This window comes from Somniosus microcephalus, chromosome 18 (genome assembly GCF_052327205.1).
Source record: "Somniosus microcephalus isolate GS21.2 chromosome 18, FLI_Smic_1.0, whole genome shotgun sequence".
NCBI classification, from domain to species: Eukaryota; Metazoa; Chordata; class Chondrichthyes; order Squaliformes; family Somniosidae; genus Somniosus; species Somniosus microcephalus.
In genome coordinates, this window is record NC_141004.1 from 58,235,812 (window position 1) to 58,255,967 (window position 20,156).

A 20,156-nucleotide genomic window follows, 5' to 3' on the forward strand; every position below is an offset into this window, starting at 1 on the left:
CTCTTATGTTATTTTTAAAAGATTTACCAAAAACGTTTTATAAGTACTTTCACTTTCATCTTTCAAGGTATTAAAAGGTAGAAATGTTGCCCGCCAGCAGATTGAGAGAGGGACACAGACAGGCCCCAAAAGCCTGGGACTCGATTTAAAATGTTGCCCGGCAGCAGATTCACAGAGGGACACAGAGAGGCCCCAAAGCCTGGGACTCCATTTAAACCGCCCGGCCCAAAACAGCCCTGGCAACGCCGGGCTCCCCCCAGCTAGTAGATATATAAAAGAGTTTGTCTGTTTGTCTGTCTGTCCGGCTATACAATCAAAAGTTATAGAGCGTACCTACACGCATGTTATATCAAAAGAAAGCTTATCATTAGGGGAGTCTCATAGGCATATTTACTTTTTGGTGAGACAAATATTGTTTGGACAGTATACAAAAAACGTTCAAAAATCCTCAAAACTCCACTCATTAGCGGTTGACCAATCCTACCTCTCATTAGCATTGAGTGACGTGCTGGTTGACCAATCCTACAGTTCAGTGACCTGATGGTTGACCAATCGGTGCGTCACGGGCGGGACCTAATCCTCCAGTCTCCCGAAACTTCGCCGCCATTTTTTTCATCCCCACAGCGACAGCACCAGCCAAACAAACCCCAACATTGCGGCTCCGGGAGCGGCAGGTGAGTTTACACACAGCAGGCGGGGGAGCAGCAGCGGCCAGCCGTCAACCGCGCCACCCGCGGGGGAGCTCAGCTGGGGTCCGTCTCGGCCTGAGATCCCGGCCGGGCCTGAAGCGCTTGGCCCCGCACGGCCGGTATCACAACGGCACTGGGCCTCAGGCGCTAGGCAGGGAGAGGGGAGGGAGGGACAGAGAGAGGGGGAGGGAGAGGAGAGGGGGAGAGGGAGGGACAGAGAGAGGGGACAGACAGGGGCAGGGAGACCGCGCGGCCCAAAATTACCCTGGCAACGCCGGGCACCCCCAGCTAGCATTATATAGAACAAGTGGCTGGCATCTTGGAGGGGGTTCGGTTTATGTCCAGATTATTCTGGCTTTACTCTAGTGGTTTAGAACATTGTAAATGCATTTTACGGGACTACTGTAATTCATTGGTAGCTATCCGATCCCCCTCTACAATTCGTGTTTTTAAGCCAGAAGGCAGACATGTGGCAGCCAAGTAAAGCCTGCTCGATGCTGCAAACAACAGGTAAGTCCGGAGGGATAACTTCTCCACTGGGAAATCATTTTTGTTTGATCAACCTCCAATTTTTGAATCAGTATTACAGCAGGTACCCTGGAGAAGGTGGAGAAATCGCGAGGACTTTAATCTATGACAAACGCACGTGAAAATTCTCACAGAGTCCCTTTCAGTTCTATGTGCATGAGCCTAATAACCCTTTAAAGCCTAGTAGGATACTTTCTTTTAAAACTAGTTCAAGAAATATAGTAGGACATGGATTTTATATCCACAATTCTCCACATGGCAAGTTCCAGATGTCAGCAAGGAAGGAACTGAGTGGAGCCACAAGGGCTTCCCCGCAGGAAGGGAAAAATAATAACTAATTATAACCAGAGACCAATTCACCCCAAGTCACCTTCGTGGATCTCCTACTGGCTGGTTATAGGCTGACACTGGCAGACATTTGGGAACAGATTATGTGTCAGTCTCTCTGGAGGAAGGGATAAGGGTGGCTCAGAAGGTGGCATTCTACTTGTAAGAAGTCACACAACACCAGGTTATAGTCCAACAGCTTTATTTGAAATCACAAGCTTTCGGAGCGCTGCTCCTTCTGAAGAAGGAGCAGCGCTCCGAAAGCTTGTGATTTCAAATAAAGCTGTTGGACTATAACCTGGTGTTGTGTGACTTCTTACATTTGCCCACCCCAGTCCAACTCCGGCATCTCCACACCATTCTACCTGTAGAGAGATAAAATAACTTAATGGGGTCTGAAAGCATTGAAATGAATTGAAGATTTTTTGTCTCTTCATATTTCTGACTCAACAATCAAAAATTTGCAGAAGGATCTGATGATGCAATGCTCATAGATTGAAAGGGTGTTAACTAGTTTATTGTCTGTTCCTTTTATGGGTGCTGCTCAGTTCCTTCTGTTGGCAATAACAGCAGCAACAAAACAAAAACAAAGTCATTCTTACGTAGTAGTCCTGCTGTCCCGTGACCACTTCTTGATCTGGGAGAGTTTATTGATGAGGAAAATTCCCTTCCCTTGAGCTTTTCCACATGGCTTCATTATCCACGTGCTAGTTGGATTCTTCCGGAATTCCTCAACAAACAAATTATAATCGCCAGGCAGCATGAATGTGACAGGGATAAAATCTGAAAAAAATGATATCACATTATTGATATAAGGTTCTGAAGTCCTCTGCTCTCCCTTTCTAGTAGGTGTCAGCTGTGGCTCAGTGGGTAGCACCCTCGCCTCTGAGTCAGAAGGTTGTGGGTTCAAGTCCCACTCCAGGACTTGAGCACATAAATCTAGGCTGACACTCCAGTGGAGTGCTGCACTGTTGGAGGTGCCGTCTTTCGGATGAGACGTTAACTGAGACCCCGGCTGCTCTCTCAGGTGGATGTAAAAGATCCCATGGCACTATTTCGAAGGAGAGCAGGGGAGTTATCCCCAGTGTCCTGGCCAATATTTATCCCTCAATCAACATAACAAAACCAGATTATCTGGTCATTACCACATTGCTGTTTGTGGGAGCTTGCTGTGCACAAATTGGCTGCCGCGTTTCCCACATTACAACAGTGACTACACTCCAAAAGTACTTCATTGGCTGTAAAGTGCTTTGAGACGTCCGGTGGTCATGAAAGGCGCTATATAAATGCAAGTCTTTCTTTCTTTGCCTCAAGTCAGAGTGGATTTGGACTGCAGAAATGACTACCTCTTTAAAATGATTCAACTGCTTCCAATAAAAGCAACTCAATAATATATGCTGGTTTCTGCGGAGTCAAATCTCCATCCTCGATACTGTGGGATATATTTGGTTACAAGAGGAGAACTGTGCATTCGAGATTCGTGCATAGTTTCTCCAAAATCACAAATGGCATATTTATACTACTGTGCATGTGTGACTTTACTCGTCCCACTGTGGACTGTCCCTGATGTCGAGGAAAGGTACTCATGCTAGGAAGAGTATTATTAAAAACTCCCTGGGGGGTGATTTTCATTCAGAAGTCAGGAAGGAGGTGGGACTACAACTTTTGGGGCTGTAGTCCCGCCTTCATCGAGATGCGGCCAATCCACGCAATTTTAACTTGATTGACCTTGTTGAGCCCGCCCAGCGGGCTCAGCAGGCCAATTAAGGGCCACCCGGCAACAGGTGACGTCACAGACTGAAATTTCATCTGTCAAGACGTGTTGACAGATGAAATATCAGTGTTTCACAGCTGTTTGAAGCTGTCAAACACTGACAGTCTTACTTCTAACCTGAGTCCTTCTACACAGACTCAGTTAGAAATCTCACCAGCACAGAAAGCTGCAGGCTGTCACTTTTGACAGTTCACAGCCATTCTGCTTTCTGTGCCGGTTAGACGATGGACTCCCAAAACCTAGAGGAAGGAAGGCTGAAAAGGTAAGTACAGGTAATTTAACTTTCTTTACACACTTTAGACACATCAAACACACTTACCTTTGCACTTGTGCACCCATCACTCACCTGAACACCGACATCTCGACCCCTCCAAGTCCTTCAACCCGACGGGCCGACTCCTCTAACTTGGCGTGGTTTGGAGCCGTCGGGAATCCCACACTTCAAGCTTTAAAAACAGGCAGTTAATTGGCACTAATCCCTTCCCGCCTCGGGTCGGCGGGTCCCAGTGCGGGGCAGGTACCCGCCTCCTTTGAAACTTACATGGAGGCGGGTTGGGGTGGGACGGTGTCGGGACCCCCGAATTCGGGACTTTAACCCCCCCGCACGCCTCCAATCCCGACTCCACGGGTCAATGAAAATCGACCCCCCTATCTTTGTTTGGTCAGTATATGCCTCAAGCTTGTGGCAGACTGAGGGTTACTTGTTTGACTGCTACCTAACTGAAGCAGTTGCATCCCACGGGAAGACCGTGATGACGCCAGTTGACTCCTATCGAGCAGGCAAGACACACAAGACTGTCTTGTTGTGGGTGAGATGTGGTGTTAAACCATAATTGTGCTTCATTGGGTGTCCCTGATTGATTGCTAACATGCTCCCAGATTAAATCAGCCTGTAAGATCTGACTACAAGGTCAAGGTCATTGCTTTCCATCTGCCCCAGTGTAGAATCAATGGGCTGAACCTCACTCAGAGCTTGCCTGACTCTCACTACGCAGGTTCATCTGTAAAAGAATGTACAAACCACGTGAAAAATACTTTTGTCACATCTACCTTTTGGATAGCTCCTTCGGCCACCTACCCTAACTTTCCTCCAACTCCTGCTTGGGTCTCACCTCCAATTGTGATGCACTTTGGGACATTTAACTACATTAAAGATACTATATAAATCTAAATTATTGTTAAGAATAAAAAAAGAGAAAAATTCAGATAATCTGGACCCTACAGATTCACATGTTTCACCAGCTGTAATTTTGTTCTTAAACACTTGCAAATTAAAAAAAATATTTTAGTTTAAGTGCAGCATTTAACATAGGTGGGGGAAAACTCTGTTCCAGGACAAGCTAGCTACAGCAGTGCAGGACAAGGGAAGGGCGAGTTTTTTTTGCTTGGATGATCCCAAAATTCCAAGGCCTGACGTAGGTTGAGTTCATTTGCACAAAAAGAGACACAGAATTTGACTAAAATAGCATGTTGCTCAATCACTCAAAACAATGACTGAGATATCAAACAAACCACAGGTGTGGAAAGCTGTAATGTCACATTTGTGCAGCAGGGCTGCTCTTCTAAGGATTTAGTTACGGACTACTGTTGGGATAGGGGTGAGGGAGCTTAACCCTGCATCTAACCCAGGATTCCTAGATGCATATACAGGAGACTTTGGTTTATCCGGATGTTGTATGTCCGGAAACCTCGATCTACCGGCAGAAATCAGGAGCCGTTTTGTTAGGTTTTTTTTCTTCTCGTGGCTTTTTTTTCTCAACAGTCAGGCTCTGGAAAGTCTCTCTGAAGCTGTTGCTAAGCTACAGAGAACCTTCCAAGGTACGGGCCGACTGTTTACAAGCTGTTGCTAAGCAACAGTGTTTGTTGTCAGATACGGAGATGAAAACCTCCGTATGCTTCAACATTAGCGCTGGTATGTCCGGCAGTTTTGATAGATCGGCAACAGCTCGGTCCCGTCGGTGCCGGATATCACAAAGTTTCCTGTATTGGGTGGGACAAGTTGAACAGTTCTACTCTCCAGCACAGATATGTGTCACCTTGGAAGAAACTGGAATGGGAAACATCTATTACTGTATATATTTGCTATCACAGTAACAATCGCCACATGATTTTAAAAAGGTGCCTGGAAGCCACTCTGGGATTCTCCCCATAACTGATGTCTCCGGTGCAGCAAAGCAGGCTGCTCAACAACTTGTAAAAATGCAGTAAATGTCCCAAGGCACTCCACAGAGGCAAAGTAGATGCTCAGCAGCAGAAAAGGTAGGAGATATTCTAAAAGCATGGTCAAAAAGATCATAGTTTCAAGGGGGCTTTTGGAAGCAGGATGAGAAGTAGCAAGGCAGAGGGATTCAGAGAGGAAGTTCCAGTGAGTAAAGTTGAGATAGCTGAAGGCTCTACCACCATTGGTTAAATTGGTGGCGATGGGGGTGACACACAGGAGACAAGCGTTGATGAGCAAAGTTATGGCTCAAATATAGGGCTGGCAGAATTTGCAGGCGTGGTAACAACTTGCAATTACATAGCACTTGAAAATAGAAAACCATCCCAAGGGGCTTCACAGAGGCGTGTGGGAAAGAGATACCGAGCCAAACAAGGAGACATAAGCATGGGTGAACATAAGCTTCATGAAAGAGGTGTTTTTTTTTTTAAAGGAGGGTCTCAAAGTAAGAGAGGGTGGTGAAAGGAGAGAAGTTTTATAAGGGAATTCAAGAAAGCACAGATGCCAATGGTGGGGCAAATGGAGGGAGGATGCACAAGAGGCCGGAGACTGAAAAACAGAGGGGCTGTAAGGCTGAAGGAGGCTACAGAGATAGGAATGGTCTTGGTCTGAAGAATTTACGTACAAGGATAACAGTTTTAAATGTGATGCGTTGTGGGACCGGGAGGTCAGCGTTTTGTATGAGCTGAAGTTTATGAAAGGTGAAAGATGGGAGACCAGCAAGGAAAGCATTGGAGTACGGAGGTGCTGAAGGTGTGTGGGATGGTTCTGGTCTTCCTAGTGTTTAGCTGGAGGAAACTATGCCTCATTTGAGACTGGATGCCAAGGGTTTGAAGTTTAACGCAAGGTTGAATAGGACACTAAGATTGTGTACTGTTGGGTTCAGAAAGGGTAATGGAGTCGGAACCAAGGGTGAAGAGTTTTTGGCGGACGCAGGATGATTTTCAGTTGGAGGAAGTTCTGGCTTATCCGTGATGATGTTGGATAAGCAGTCTGACAACACAGGGGTGATGCTCGACTTGAGGGTGGTGGGAAGGTAAAGTTATGTGTCATCAGCATACATATGGAAACTGACCCCATACCTACAGATAATGTCACTGAGGGAATAAATGTAGATGAAAAGGAGGGGCCAAGGATGCAACATTGGGTTCCTCTGAGCAGGAGAAGGAGCTAAAGAAATGCTGGGTGTTGGGAGGGGCAAGAATGGAACCAAGCAAAGGGCAGTCGTACAGAGGTGAATAATTCTAGGGTGGTGGGGGAGGATGGAGTGGTCAACTGCACTGTTCATCCAAACAAATCAGCTCATCACTTCATTATTTGCATTCACCAACTATTAAATTTATGCTCTTAAGCACGTTTAGTACCTCCTGCTTTTTAAAAATGTATTCCTCATGATATGTAATCAATCATAGTCTTAAGAAGAATGCACTATACTTAGAATAGACTAGTGAAAGTGCTGAATCTTTAAACAATCTAGGAAAATGTCATAATTAAAAATCTGGAGCAGCACTGTACACCAGAACTATCTTTAGCTTGAATTTCATACTGCAAATTCACTGGCCCAGCATGACAACCAAAAATATGTTACACTGTACTATGACACAGGTTACACTACCTTGTCCTTTGTAGTGTTGTGCTGGCCTTACTGCCAAGTTTAAGATGGCTACCACTAATATCACTGCAATATTGCTTGTCCTCCCACCTCACGAGCTCTGTAAGATTTATTTTCCCAATATAGCTTTTTCCTTCAGAGATCTTCAGCAATAGATGAGAGAATGACTTTCCAAAAGTCCCCCCAAAAAATGTTGATTAAGTATTTCCAGTGTACAATGCTTTGAAACAGTACCCATTACTTTCCAGCAGAATCCATTACTGAGATTTCTTAGCACTCAGAAAACAATCCTGCTCTCAGCTACACTTCCCTTCTGACCCATCAGCTGTTTTACAGAAAATGGTACAAACCTCCACCAACAGCCGATCCAACCCAATCTACAACCACACTTTCCAGCATGGCAATCCTAAGGGCACTGAGGCCAACTGAAGTGCCCTACCAACATAACCAGCTGAGATCAGCTAACTTAGGACAGAACAGGTGTCAAACCTGCAACTTCCCAATCCACATGACTCAGTACCACATCGGGGAACTTTTGTGGAAGCTTCAACATCTGTAAACTTTGATAGAACTTCTAAACTACCTCAAAAAACACCACATACAATGGAATTTTATAGACACAGCTGCACAGAATAAACATTTTACATTCAGAACTCCCGTTTAGTTGCATGCGCCAGAGACACCAACATCCAAAATGCCCTAAACAAGCACATATTCAAGATACGTTTTCACATGAGTAAGTGCATTTTGCAGCATAGTGTACTTCAACTGGAGACAAAACTAGATCTGCTCACGATGCCGCACACTAAGTGAAGTTCAGGAATCGTCCAGACCTCTGAGAAATCAAAGCACATGTCTCTGGTCTCTCAAATTTCTGCCAATTGTAAACAGGAAAACAGCCAGATTGTGAAGTAACCTTTCACTTTATCTACAATAGCCCTGTGATCAACTGATAATCTTAACTAATCACAGCATTAATCAACCTATCAAAATAGCCAGCACTTGTTTCAGTGTTTTTTTTTAACAGAAGACCACTGTCATAGATTTAACAATGAATAAACCTTGAAGTAGTTTTTTGGGGCTTTGCTTGTTATCTAAACCATGGACATCTATGTTGGCCTAAATTTTCAATATGAATAACATCAGTGCAAGGCAATGAACTTGTAGGGAAGCTGCAGCGGTTATAATGACTAGATTAAATTAGTTAATGTAATCAAATAACAGAAAATCACCAGAATAAATTGGATGACAACCTTATTTATAACTTGGAGTTGTTCAACAATCTGAACTAACTCCTGTCATCACATTTAAGGTTTCTCCATTTACCTAGATGAACATATTTGCCATTTTCATCCTTCTCCACAAGTGGGCTTGCTTCCCTCTCTAGCTCTCGGCGATAGCGCTTGATATTCTTTACCATCAGGTCCTTCCGTGTCAACTCATAGTGGTTTGGGAAATGGTTCACAATTTGGTCATCATTCAGACGGTAGCCATTTTCAATGCTGAAAACATTTCGAATTGTCTGTACGCTCATCCTAAGAGAACAGTAAGCAACAGTGACCATTATATTAGTTTAAAATATACAACTTTCAGGACATTTAAATAACTACATTCTCTTTTTAAGTTTACAATCCCCTTCCTGTTACTAAGACATTACTCCCTTTCCCATTCCTCTTGCTTGGATCTCCCTGTGCCACATACCGCCCCCAGCTCAGAGGCCTTTACCAATGCTGCTCTGACAATGACCAGCAGACCACTAGGAGGGGCATTACAGTGATGCTGAAAAATCCTTCTCCTCCGTGGAGAAGACGGAGTCCCAATTATACAATATAGATTTGAGATTACAGATTTGTTGAACACGTTCTTAACCATTTTATTGTATCCACCCAATTTTAACAAAGCAAATGAATAGCTGCAATTATTCCAAACACTGTGGTAAATTCTTCTGTGACTACTATTTGTGCTTAAATACATTTTTAAAAACAAGTACTCATTTTGTCTAAGAATTTGAGGAAAGTTTTCTTCCCCTTCAATCAATACTGACTAGATAGTATTAAAGCCTCACCCCTCACCCTTTTCTCCAACCTCTCAATAACAACTGCCTCCATTTATATAGCACCTTTAATATAGTACAGAAAACTCTTTGGTATCCGGCACCGACGGGACCGGCATGTTGCCGGTTGATCAAAAATTCCGGATGACGGAGAGGGTTATCTACCGAGGCTATTTTTAACAAAGAAAAATAAAAAAAATCAAGAAATGTGCAGTATACAGTAATTGGGTACTCACCTACAGAATGTTGTGTTAAATGGATGGTGGAAGATGCTTGATTAAGTACAGTACTGCCAGTTGAGGGTAATGAAATGCAATGACTACCAGCAGCGTGGGAGACACACAGTACCCCTGTAAAATGGTGGATCAGAAGAGACTACCGGCAGCACGGGAGAGTCAGACTCCTGTTACAGGGGTATTGAGGTGTTCCGACTTCCGACAGCACCAAGAAGCCGAGTAGTGGCAGTTTGGAGAACTACCCTCCACTGACTAACTCGGCCACCGCGGGAGACTCGGACTCGGCAACATTGCCAGTTATTGAGGTGTTATTTTCGGAGTGAGAATTTTGCTGGTTAATAGAGAATTCTGGATATTTAGGTGCCGTTTAAACGAGTTTCCTGTACAGCGCCCCAAGTCACTTCACAGGAACGTTAACAAACAAATCTGACACCAAGCCACATAAGGAGATATTAGGACAAATGACCAAAAGCTTGGCCAAAGAGGCAGGTTTTAAGCAGTGTTTTAAAGGAGGGGAGAGAGGTAGAGAGGTGGAAAGGTTTAGGGAAGGAATTCCGGAGTTTAGGGCCTAGGCAGCTGAAGGCACGGCCACCAATGGTGGAGCGATTAAAATCGGGGATCCACAAGCGGTCATGATTTGGAGGAGCGCAGATATCTGAGGGTTGTAGGGCTGGAAGAGATTACAGAGATGGGAGGGGGGGTGGGCGGTGCGGCATGGGGGGAATGAGGCCATGGAGGGATTTGGCAACAAGGATGACAATTTTTAAATTGAGGCATTGCCAGACCGGCAGCCAATGTAGGTCAGCGAACACAACGGTGAACGGGACTTGGTGCGAGTTAGGATATGGCTTTAACCAGCATAAGAGATTTAAAAAATAGAAAAATAAAATGTTATCACTCATTTATACATTAAAAACCCTGTCCAATAAGGTAAGTTTATTTTTAGCCCCGTTAAAAACATAAGAAATAGGAGCAGGAGTCAGCCACTTGGCCCTTCGAGCCTGCTCCGCCATTCAATAAGATCATGGCTGATCTTCTACCTCATCTCCACTTTCCTGCACTATCCCCATATCCCTTAATTCCCTTAAAAACTCAAAAATCTATTGATCTCTGTCTTGAATATACTCAACGACTGAGCCTCCACAGCCCTCTGGGGTAGAGAATTCCAAAGATTCACCACCATCTGAGTGAAGAAATTTCTCCTCATCTCAGTCCTAAATGGCCAATCCCTTTTTCTGAGACTGTGACCCCTGGTTCTAGACTCCCCAGCCAGGTGAAATATCCTCCCTGCATCTACCCTGTCAAGCCCTGTAAGAATTTTGTATGTTTCAATGAGATCACGGGCTGGATTTTCATTGAGGAGTCGGGTAGGAGGCGGGACTACAACTTTCGGGGTTGTAGTCCCGCCTCCATCGAGTTCTAGCCAACCCACGCGATTTTGACTTGATTGACCTTGTTGAGCCCGCCCAGCAGGCCAATTAAGGGCCACCCGGCAACAGGTGATGTCACAGATTGATATTTCATCTGTCAAGACCTTTTGACAGATGAAATATCAGCGTTTCACAGCTGTTTGAAGCAGTCAAACACTGACAATCTGTACTCCAGGTTAATTCCTTCCTCTCAGGATTATTTAGAGATCTCCCCGGAACAGAAAGCTGAATGCTGCAATTTTTGACAGCTCGCAGCCATTCTGCTTTCTGTGCCGATGAGATGAGGGACTCCCGAGACCTGAAGGAAGGAAAGCTGTAAAGGTAAGTAAAGGTATGTAAAACTTCTTTAAACACTTTACACACACCAAACACACTTACCTTTGCTTTCATGCACCCATCACTCACCTGAACAACGGACATCTCGACCCCTCCAAGCCCTTCATCCCAACGGTCCACCTCCTCTAACTTGCCGTGGTTTGGAGCCGTCGGGAATCCCACACTTCAACATAAAAAATAGGGATTAGGCTAAAAACTGCCTGTTAACTACCTGTTAACAGGCAGTTAATTGGCACTAATCCCTTCCCGCCTCGGGGAGGTGGGTCCCAGTGCGGGGCGGGTACCCGCCTCCTTTGAAACTGGCATGGAGGCGGGTTGGGTGCGGGATGGGTTCGTGCCCTCCAATTTCAGGATTTTAACCCCCCACACGCCCCCAATCCCGCCTCCACGGCCCAATGAAAATCCAGCCCCACCTCTCATTCTTCTAAACTCTAGAGAATATAGGCCTAGTCTACCCAATCTGTCCTCATAGAACAATCCCCCCATGCCAGGAACCAGGCTGGTGAACCTTTGTTGCACTCCCTCTATGGCAAGTATATCCTTCCTTAGGTAAGGAGACCACAACTGTACACAATACTCGCGGGGTGGTCTCACCAGGGCCCTATATAATTGCAGTAAGACGCCTTTACTCTTATACTCCAATCCTATTGTAATAAAGGCCAACATACCATTTGCTTTCCTAATTGCTTGCTGTACCTACATGTTAACTTTCAGTGATTCGTGTACAAGGACACCCAGGTCCCTCTGAACACCAACATTTCCCAATCTCTCACCATTTAAAAAATACTCTGCTTTTCTATTTTTCCTACCAAAGTGGATAACTTCACATTTCTCCACATTATATTCCATTTGCCATGTTCTTGCCCACTCACTTAGCCTGTCTATATCCCCTTGAAGCCTCCTTGTATCCTCCTCACAACTTACATTCCCACCCAGCTTTGTATCATCAGCAAACTTGGATATATTACATTTGGTCCCCTCATCCAAATCATTGATGTAGATTGTGAATAGCTGAGGCCCAAGCACTGATCCTTGCGGTACCCCACTAGTTACAGCCTGCCAACCCGAAAAGGACCCATTTATTCCTACTCTCTGTTTTCTGTCCATTAACCAATCCTCAATCCATGCTAGTATATTACCCCCAATCCCATGAGCCCTAATTTTGTTTAATAACCTCTTGTGTGGCACCTTATCGAATGCCTTCTGAAAATCCAAATACACCACATCCACTGGTTCCCCCTTATCCATTCTGCTAGTTACAACCTCAAAAAGCTCTAACAGATTTGTCAAACACAATTTCCCTTTCATAAATCCGTGTTGACTCTGCCCAATCCTATTATTATTTTCTAAGTGCCCTGTTACCACGTCATTAATAATCGATTCCAGCATTTTCCCTAATACTGAGGTCAGGCTAACTGGTCTGTAGTTCCCCGTTTTCTCTCTTCCTCCTTTCTTAAATAGTGGGGTTACATTTGCTACCTTCCAATCTGCGGGAACCGTTCTAGAATCTATGGAATTTTGGAAAATGACAACCAATGCATCCACCATCTCTACAGCCATCTTTCAAATCCCTAGGATGTAGGCCATCAGGTCCAGGGGATTTATCGGCTTTCAGTCCCATTAATTTCTCCAGTACAGGTAGACTATCCTTTATCCGAAAACCTCGGGACCAGCCGTGTTTCCGTTTTCGGAAAATTTCGGATTTCGGAAGGTATTTTATAAGACTGGGAAATTTGTCAGGGGTGGGTCGGCGGGGGGGTCGTTGGGGGTGGGGGTCAGCGGGGGGGTCGGCGGGAGTCGGGGTCGGCGGGGGTGTCGGCGGGGGTCCGTGGGGGGTCGTTGGCAGGGGTCGGGGTCGTGCGTCACTCTGGTCATGTCGTGCGCACGACTTACGCTGAACGAAAAAACCTTCGGTTTTTAGAGGGTTTCGGTTTTCGGAAGTTCGGATAAAAGGTAGTCTACCAGTACTACTTTTTTACTAATACTAATTTATTTCGGTTCCTCATTCTCACTAGACCCTCGGTTCTCCACTATTTCCGGGAAGTTTTTTGCGTCTTCTTCCGTGCACTCCTGCTCCTCCCGGCCCACAAGGATTGCTTCCCGAGGCTGTGCCCTCGCTGCAGCTACCTGCAGCTATCGAACTCCGGGATCCCTGGCCGGCTGCAGTTAAACCTGCACAGCAGGTTAAAGCAGAGGATTCAGGCCGCATTATCATATTTAAAATGTCAATCCGCCTCCTGGCAATAAGAACATAAGAAATAGGAGCAGGATTAGGCCACTTGGCCCCTCGAGCCTGCTCCGCCATTCAATAAGATCATGGCTGATCTTGGGCTCAAAGCTACTTCCCCACCCGCTCCCCATAACCCTTCACTCCCTTATCTTGCAAAAATCTGTCTATCTCCACCTTAAACGTATTTACTGACCCAGCCTCCACGGCTCTCTGGGGCAGAGAATTCCACAGATTTACGACCCTCTGAGAAAAGAAATTTCTCCTCATCTCAGTTCTAAAAGGGCGGCCCTTTATTCTAAAACTGTGCCCCCGAGTTCTAGATTTCCCCACAAGGGGAAACATCCTCTCTGCATCTACCCTGTCAAGCCCCTTCACAATCTTATATGTTTCAATAAGATCCCCTCTCATTCTTCTAAATTCCAATGAGTATAGGCCCAGCCTGCTCAACCTTTCCTCATAAGTCAACCCCCTCATCTCTGGAATTAACCTAGTGAATCGTCTCTGAACTGCCTCCAATGCAAGTATATCCTTCCTTAAATAAGGAGATCAAAACTGTACGCAGTACTCAAGGTGTGGTCTCACCAATACCTTGTACAGTTGTAGCAGAACTTCCCTGTTTTTATACTCCAACCCCTTTGAAATAAAGGCCAACATTCCATTTGCCTTTTTGATTACTTGCTGTACCTGCGTGCTAACTTTTTGTGTTTCATGCACAAGGACCCCCAGGTCCCTCTGAACTGTAGCATTTTGTAATCTCTCTCCATTTAAATAATAATTTACTTTTTTATTTTTCCTGCGAAAGTGTATAACCTCTCACTTTCCCACATTATACTCCATTTGCCAAATGTTTGCCCACTCACTTAGCCTGTCTATATCCCTTTGCAGATTCTTTGAGTCCTCTGCACAACTTGCTTTCCCACCCATCTTTGTATCATCTGCAAACTTGGCTACATTACACTCGGTCCCTTCATCCAAGTTATTAATGTAGATTGTAAATAGTTGAGGCCCCAGCACCAATCCCTGTGGCACCCCACTAGTTACCATTTGCCAACCGGAAAATTACCCATTTATCCCGATTCTCTGCTTTCTGTTAGTTAACCAATTCTCTATCCATGCTAATATATTACCCCCAATTCCGTGAGCTCTTATCTTATGCAGTAACTTTTTATGTGGCACCTTATCGAATGCCTTCTGGAAATCCAAATACACCACATCCACTGGTTCACCTTTGTCCACCTTGCTCGTTACATCCTCAAAGAACTCCAGCAAATTTGTTTAACATGATTTCCCTTTCATAAAACCATACTGACTCTGCCTGACTGCATTATGATTTTCCAAATGCCCTGCTACTGCTTCCTTAATGAAGGACTCCAGCATTTTCCCAACAACAGATGTTAGGCTAACTGGTCTATAGTTTCCTGCTTTCTGTCTCCCTCCTTTCTTAAATAGGGGTGTTACATTTGCGGTTTTCCAATCCGCTGGGACCTCTCCAGAGTCCAGGGAATTTTGGTATATTGCAACCAATGCATCCACTATCTCTGCAGCCACTTCTTTTAAGACCCTGGGATGCAGGCCATCTGGTCCAGGGGACTTGTCGGGCTGGATTTTGATACTGGAGGCGTGTAGGAGGCGGGACTACAACTTTTGGGGTTGTAGTCCCACCTCCATCGAGTTGTGGCCAACCCACTCGATTTTCACTTGATTGACCTTGTTGAGCCTGCCCAGCGGGCTCAGCAGGCCAATTAAGGGCCACCCGGCAACAGGTGACATCACAGATTGACATTTCATCTGTCAAGAGCTTTTGACAGATGAAATATCGGCGTTTTACAGCTCTTTGAAGCTGTCAAACACTGACAATCTGTACACGAAGTTAATTCCTTCCTCTCAGGATGATTTAGAGATCTCTCCAGAACAGAAAGCTGAATGCTGCAACTTTTGACAGCTTGCGGCCATTCTGCTTTCTGTGCCGGTGAGATGAGGGACTCCCGAGGCCTGAAGGAAGGAAGGCTGTAAAGGGAAGTAAAACTTCTTTACACACACCAAACACACTTACCTCTGCACTCATGCACCCATCACTCACCTGAACACCGGACATCTCGAACCCTCCAAGTCCTTCAGCCCGACAGTCCGCCTCGCTAACTTGCCGTGGTTTGGAGCCGTCGGGAATCCCACACTTCAGGAATAAAAATCGGGATTAGGCTAAAAACTGCCTGTTAACTACCTGTTAACAGGCAGTTAATTGGCACTAATCCCCTTCCCGCCTCGGGGAGGCGGCTCCCAGTGCGGGTCGGGTACCCGCCTCCTTTGAATCTGGTATGGAGGCGGGTTGGGGGCGGGATGGGTTCGTGCCCCCCGATTTCGAGATTTTAACCCCCCACACGACTCCAATCCTGCCTCCACAGCCCAATGAAAATCCTGCCCGTCGTCTTTTAGTCCCATTATTTTACTAAGTACTATTTCCTTAGTGATAGTGATTGTCTTTAGTTCCCCACTCCCTGTGGCCCCTTGATTATCCATTTTTGGGATGTTGTTAGTGTCTTCTACCGTGAAGACAGATACAAAATATTGACTGCCCGCTCCACCCCCGCCCCCAAACCCCCGTCTCACCTGAGTAAAGGCGAAAGCAGGCGGGTTGAAGTCGGGTTTTAGATTTTATCAATTTTCACTCCCCCCCGCCTCACCCTGCCTCCAACCCAACTGTTTTTTTTCCATGTGAAAATTCCCCCCACAGTGTCTCTCTGGGAATGAACTCTACCGAACTGCAACTAACTTCAAAGTAACGTCAAAACTATAAATTAATCCAAAATTCCTTTCTGGCTAAATAGGTAAAATTCATAAACGATTACACCAGATTTCTGCCTTTTAATTTGGGCTCTTCAAAGGTTAACATCCGAACATGTTAATTCTCTTGTCCATTATTTTAACAGAGCTGTTAACCTGACTAGAGTCCTGGCGAATCGAATAACTAGGGCTGTAGAGAGGGATTTAAACTAATTAGTGGGGGGGAGGTTTTAAGAGAGCGAAAAATAAAAATGACAGCGGAGTGTTGGTGCAGGCTCGATGGGCCAAAATGGCCTCTATCTGCACTGTGGGGTTTCTGTGATTCTGTGAGAAGGCAATAGAGCAAGGTAGCAGTGGGGGAATTAAAAACCAGAGCGTGTCAGGAAGGGACAGAATGTATAATGAAAAAGGTAAAGTAGGAAAAGGGGTAAAAGCAGGAATAAATTGTCAGAAAACATATTTGAAAGTTCTTTATCTGAATGCACGCAGCATTCGTAACAAAATTGACGAGTTGACGGTACAAATAACTACACATGGGTATGATCTGGTGGCCATTACGGAAACATGGCTGCAAGATAATCATGACTGGGAACTAAACATACAAGGGTATTTGACAATTAGGAAGGACAGACAGGAAGGAAAGGGAGGTGGGGTTGCTATGTTAATCAAGGATAGAATCACTGCAATAGTCAGAAATGATATTGGGTCAAAGGATGAGGATAGTGAAATCGTTTGGGCGGAGATAAGGAATAATAAGGGGAAAAAGTCACTAGTGGGCGTAGTCTATAGGCCTCCTAACCGTTGCAACTCTGTTGGTCGGAGTATAAATCAGGAAATAGTTGGGGCTTGTAATAAGGGAACAGCTGTAATCATGGGGGATTTTAACTTTCATATTGACTGGACTAATCAAATTGGGCATGGCAGCCTTGAGGAAGAGTTCATAGAGTGTATTAGGGACGGGTTCCTTGAGCAGTATGTAACTGAACCAACCAGGGGGCAGGCAATCTTAGATCTGGTCCTGTGTAATGAGACAGGATTAATAAAAAATGTCCTAGTAAAGGATCCCCTTGGAATGAGTGACCATAATATGGTTGAATTCCAAATTCAGTTTGAGGATGAGAGAGTTGGATCTCAAACCAGCGTACTGAGCTTAAATAAAGGAGACTATGAAGGTATGAGAGTAGAATTGACTAAAGTGGACTGGGAAAACAGATTAAAGTGTAAGACGGTACAAGAGCAGCGGTCTACATTCAAGGAGATATTTCACATCTTTCAAGATAAATATATTCCACTGAGGAAAAGGGGGAATAAAAGAAAAGACAGCCATCCGTGGCTTAGTAAAGTAATAAAGGATAGTATCCGACTGAAAACAAGGGCATATAAAGTAGCCAAATCTAACGGGAGGATAGAAGATTGGGAAGCATTTCAAAGCCAGCAAACAATAACTAAAAGATTAATTAAGAAAGGGAAGATAGATTATGAAAGTAAACTAGCAAAAAATATAAAAACAGATAGCAAGAGTTTCTACAGCTATATAAAAAGAAAAAGGGTGGCTAAAGTGAACGTTGGTCCCTTAGAGGATGGGACCGGGAAACTAGTGGTGGGGAACATGGAGATGGCAAAGACGCTGAACAAATATTTTGTATCAGTCTTTACAGTAGAGGACACTAAAAATATCCCAACACTGGACAAACAGGGGGCAATGGGGGGGGGAGGAGCTAAACACGATTAAAATCACTAAGGAGATGGTACTCAGTAAAATAATGGGACTGAAGGCAGATAAATCCCCCGGACCTGATGGCCTACATCCTAGGGTCTTGAGAGAAGTGGCGGTAGAGATTGTGGATGCATTGGTGATTATTTTCCAGAACTCCCTGGACTCAGGAAAGGTCCCGGCAGATTGGAAAACTGCTAATGTAACACCCTTATTTAAGAAGGGAAGTAGACAAAAAGCTGGAAACTATAGACCAGTTAGCCTAACATCTGTGGTTGGCAAAATGTTGGAGTCCATTATTAAGGAAACAGTAACAGAGCATTTGGATAAACATAATTTAATAGGACAGAGTCAGCATGGTTTTATGAAGGGGAAGTCATGTTTGACAAATTTGCTCAAATTCTTTGAGGATGTAACATACAGGGTGGATAAAGGGGAACCAGTGGATGTAGTGTATTTGGACTTCCAAAAGGCATTTGACAAGGTTCCACACAAAAGATTACTGATCAAGATAAGAAATCACGGGATTGGGGGTAATATACTGGCATGGGTGGAAGATTGGCTATCTAACAGAAAACAAAGAGTTGGGATAAATGGTTCATTCTTGGGCTGGCAATCAGTAACTAGTGGTGTTCCGCAGGGGTCAGTGCTGGGACCCCAACTCTTTACAATCTATATTAACGATTTGGAGGAAGGGACCGAGTGCAACATATCCAAGTTTGCCGACGATACAAAGATGGGAGGGAAAGCAGTGAGTGAGGAGGACATAAAAAACCTGCAAAAGGACATAGACAGGCTAAGTGAGTGGGCAGAGATTTGGCAGATGCAATATACTGTTGGAAAGTGTGAGGTTATGCACTTTGGCAGAAAAAATCAAAGAGCAAGTTATTATCTAAATGGAGAGAAACTGCAAAGTGCTACAGTACAAAGGGATCTGGGGGTCCTGGTGCATGAAACACAAAAAGTTTGTATGCAGGTGCAGCAGGTGATCAGGAAGGCCAATGGAATCTTGGCTTTTATTGCGAGGGGGATGGAGTATAAAAACAGGGAAGTCTTGCTGCAGTATACAGGGTATTGGTGAGGCCACACCTGGAATACTGCGTGCAGTTTTGGTTTCCATATTTAAGAAAAGATATACTTGCTCTCGAGGCGGTTCAGAGAAGGTTCACTCGGTTGATTCCGGAGATGAGGGGGTTGACGTATGAGGAAAGGTTGAGTAGGTTGGGACTCTACTCATTGGAGTTCAGAAGAATGAGAGGCGATCTTATCAAAACATATAAGATTGTGAGGGGGCTTGATCGGGTGGATGCGGTGAGGATGTTTCCACTGATGGGTGAGACTAGAACTAGGGGGCATAATCTAAGAATAAGGGGCTGCCCTTTCAAAACTGAGATGAGGAGAAACTTCTTCACTCAGAGGGTAGTAAATCTATGGAATTTGCTACCCCAGAGAGCTGCGGAAGCTGCGACATTAAATAAATTTAAAATGGAGATAGACATTTTCCTAGCAGATAAGGGAATTAGGGGTTACGGGGAGAGGGCAGGGAAGTGGACGTGAGTCTAGATTCGGATCAGCCATGATCCTATTGAATGGCGGAGCAGGCCCGAGGGGCCGTATGGCCTACTCCTGCTCCTACTTCTTATGTTCTTATGTTACTTTATTTCAAATGGATCAATGCTTCTAATCAAGTAATGGTCAAAACAATTTCATATGAATGCCTAGGGCCTATCATCAAGGATCAGTGTCCTCAAATATAATTTAGGTGCTTAAAGTCACAAAGAAAATTGATAAGATGGAGGTAAAGAATTTTGTGTAGAACCAAGAAAGAGAACCGGAGAAAACGAGTGCCTCAGAACAACAGGTGTACAGTACAGAAGGAGGCCATCCAGTGCTGGTAATATTTAATATTATAAGTAGAGAAAACTGTAAGGTGATTGTGATGTAAAGAAAAAGTTTTGCACACTTAACAGTTGCAGACTGGTGGAATAAGCTGGCATCCAGCACTGTGAATGCTGGCATTTGAAACATTCAAGAAGGAAGCAGATTGACTGCTGATTCAACAGGAGGCAGTAGAGTACAGACTTGTTGCTAAAGCAGGCAGGAATGAAAATGGCCAATGCAGGTCCTGAAAGATGTGCTCTTTTTCACCCAACCCCTAGTTTAACATATAAATGTTTTTTTCAAAAAATTTAATTTTTGTTTAAAATATTTAATTAAATGGCATTTTA

At 44.6% G+C, this 20,156-nt stretch overlaps 1 protein-coding gene across 2 annotated transcripts in view; it reads right to left on the minus strand.

Annotated features, from left to right (window-relative positions):
- LOC147105299 (polyglutamylase complex subunit TTLL1-like) overlaps positions 1–20,156 on the minus strand; it is a 62,815-nt gene that overhangs the window by 34,022 nt on the left and 8,637 nt on the right. For both annotated transcript variants that reach the window (XM_086011528.1, XM_086011526.1), the window contains exons 2-3: positions 8,475–8,683; positions 2,147–2,327 (exon numbers count right to left, since the gene is read on the minus strand). In XM_086011528.1, the coding sequence (XP_085867654.1) occupies positions 2,147–2,327; positions 8,475–8,683 (390 nt within the window). The remainder of the gene's footprint in view (positions 1–2,146; positions 2,328–8,474; positions 8,684–20,156) is intronic.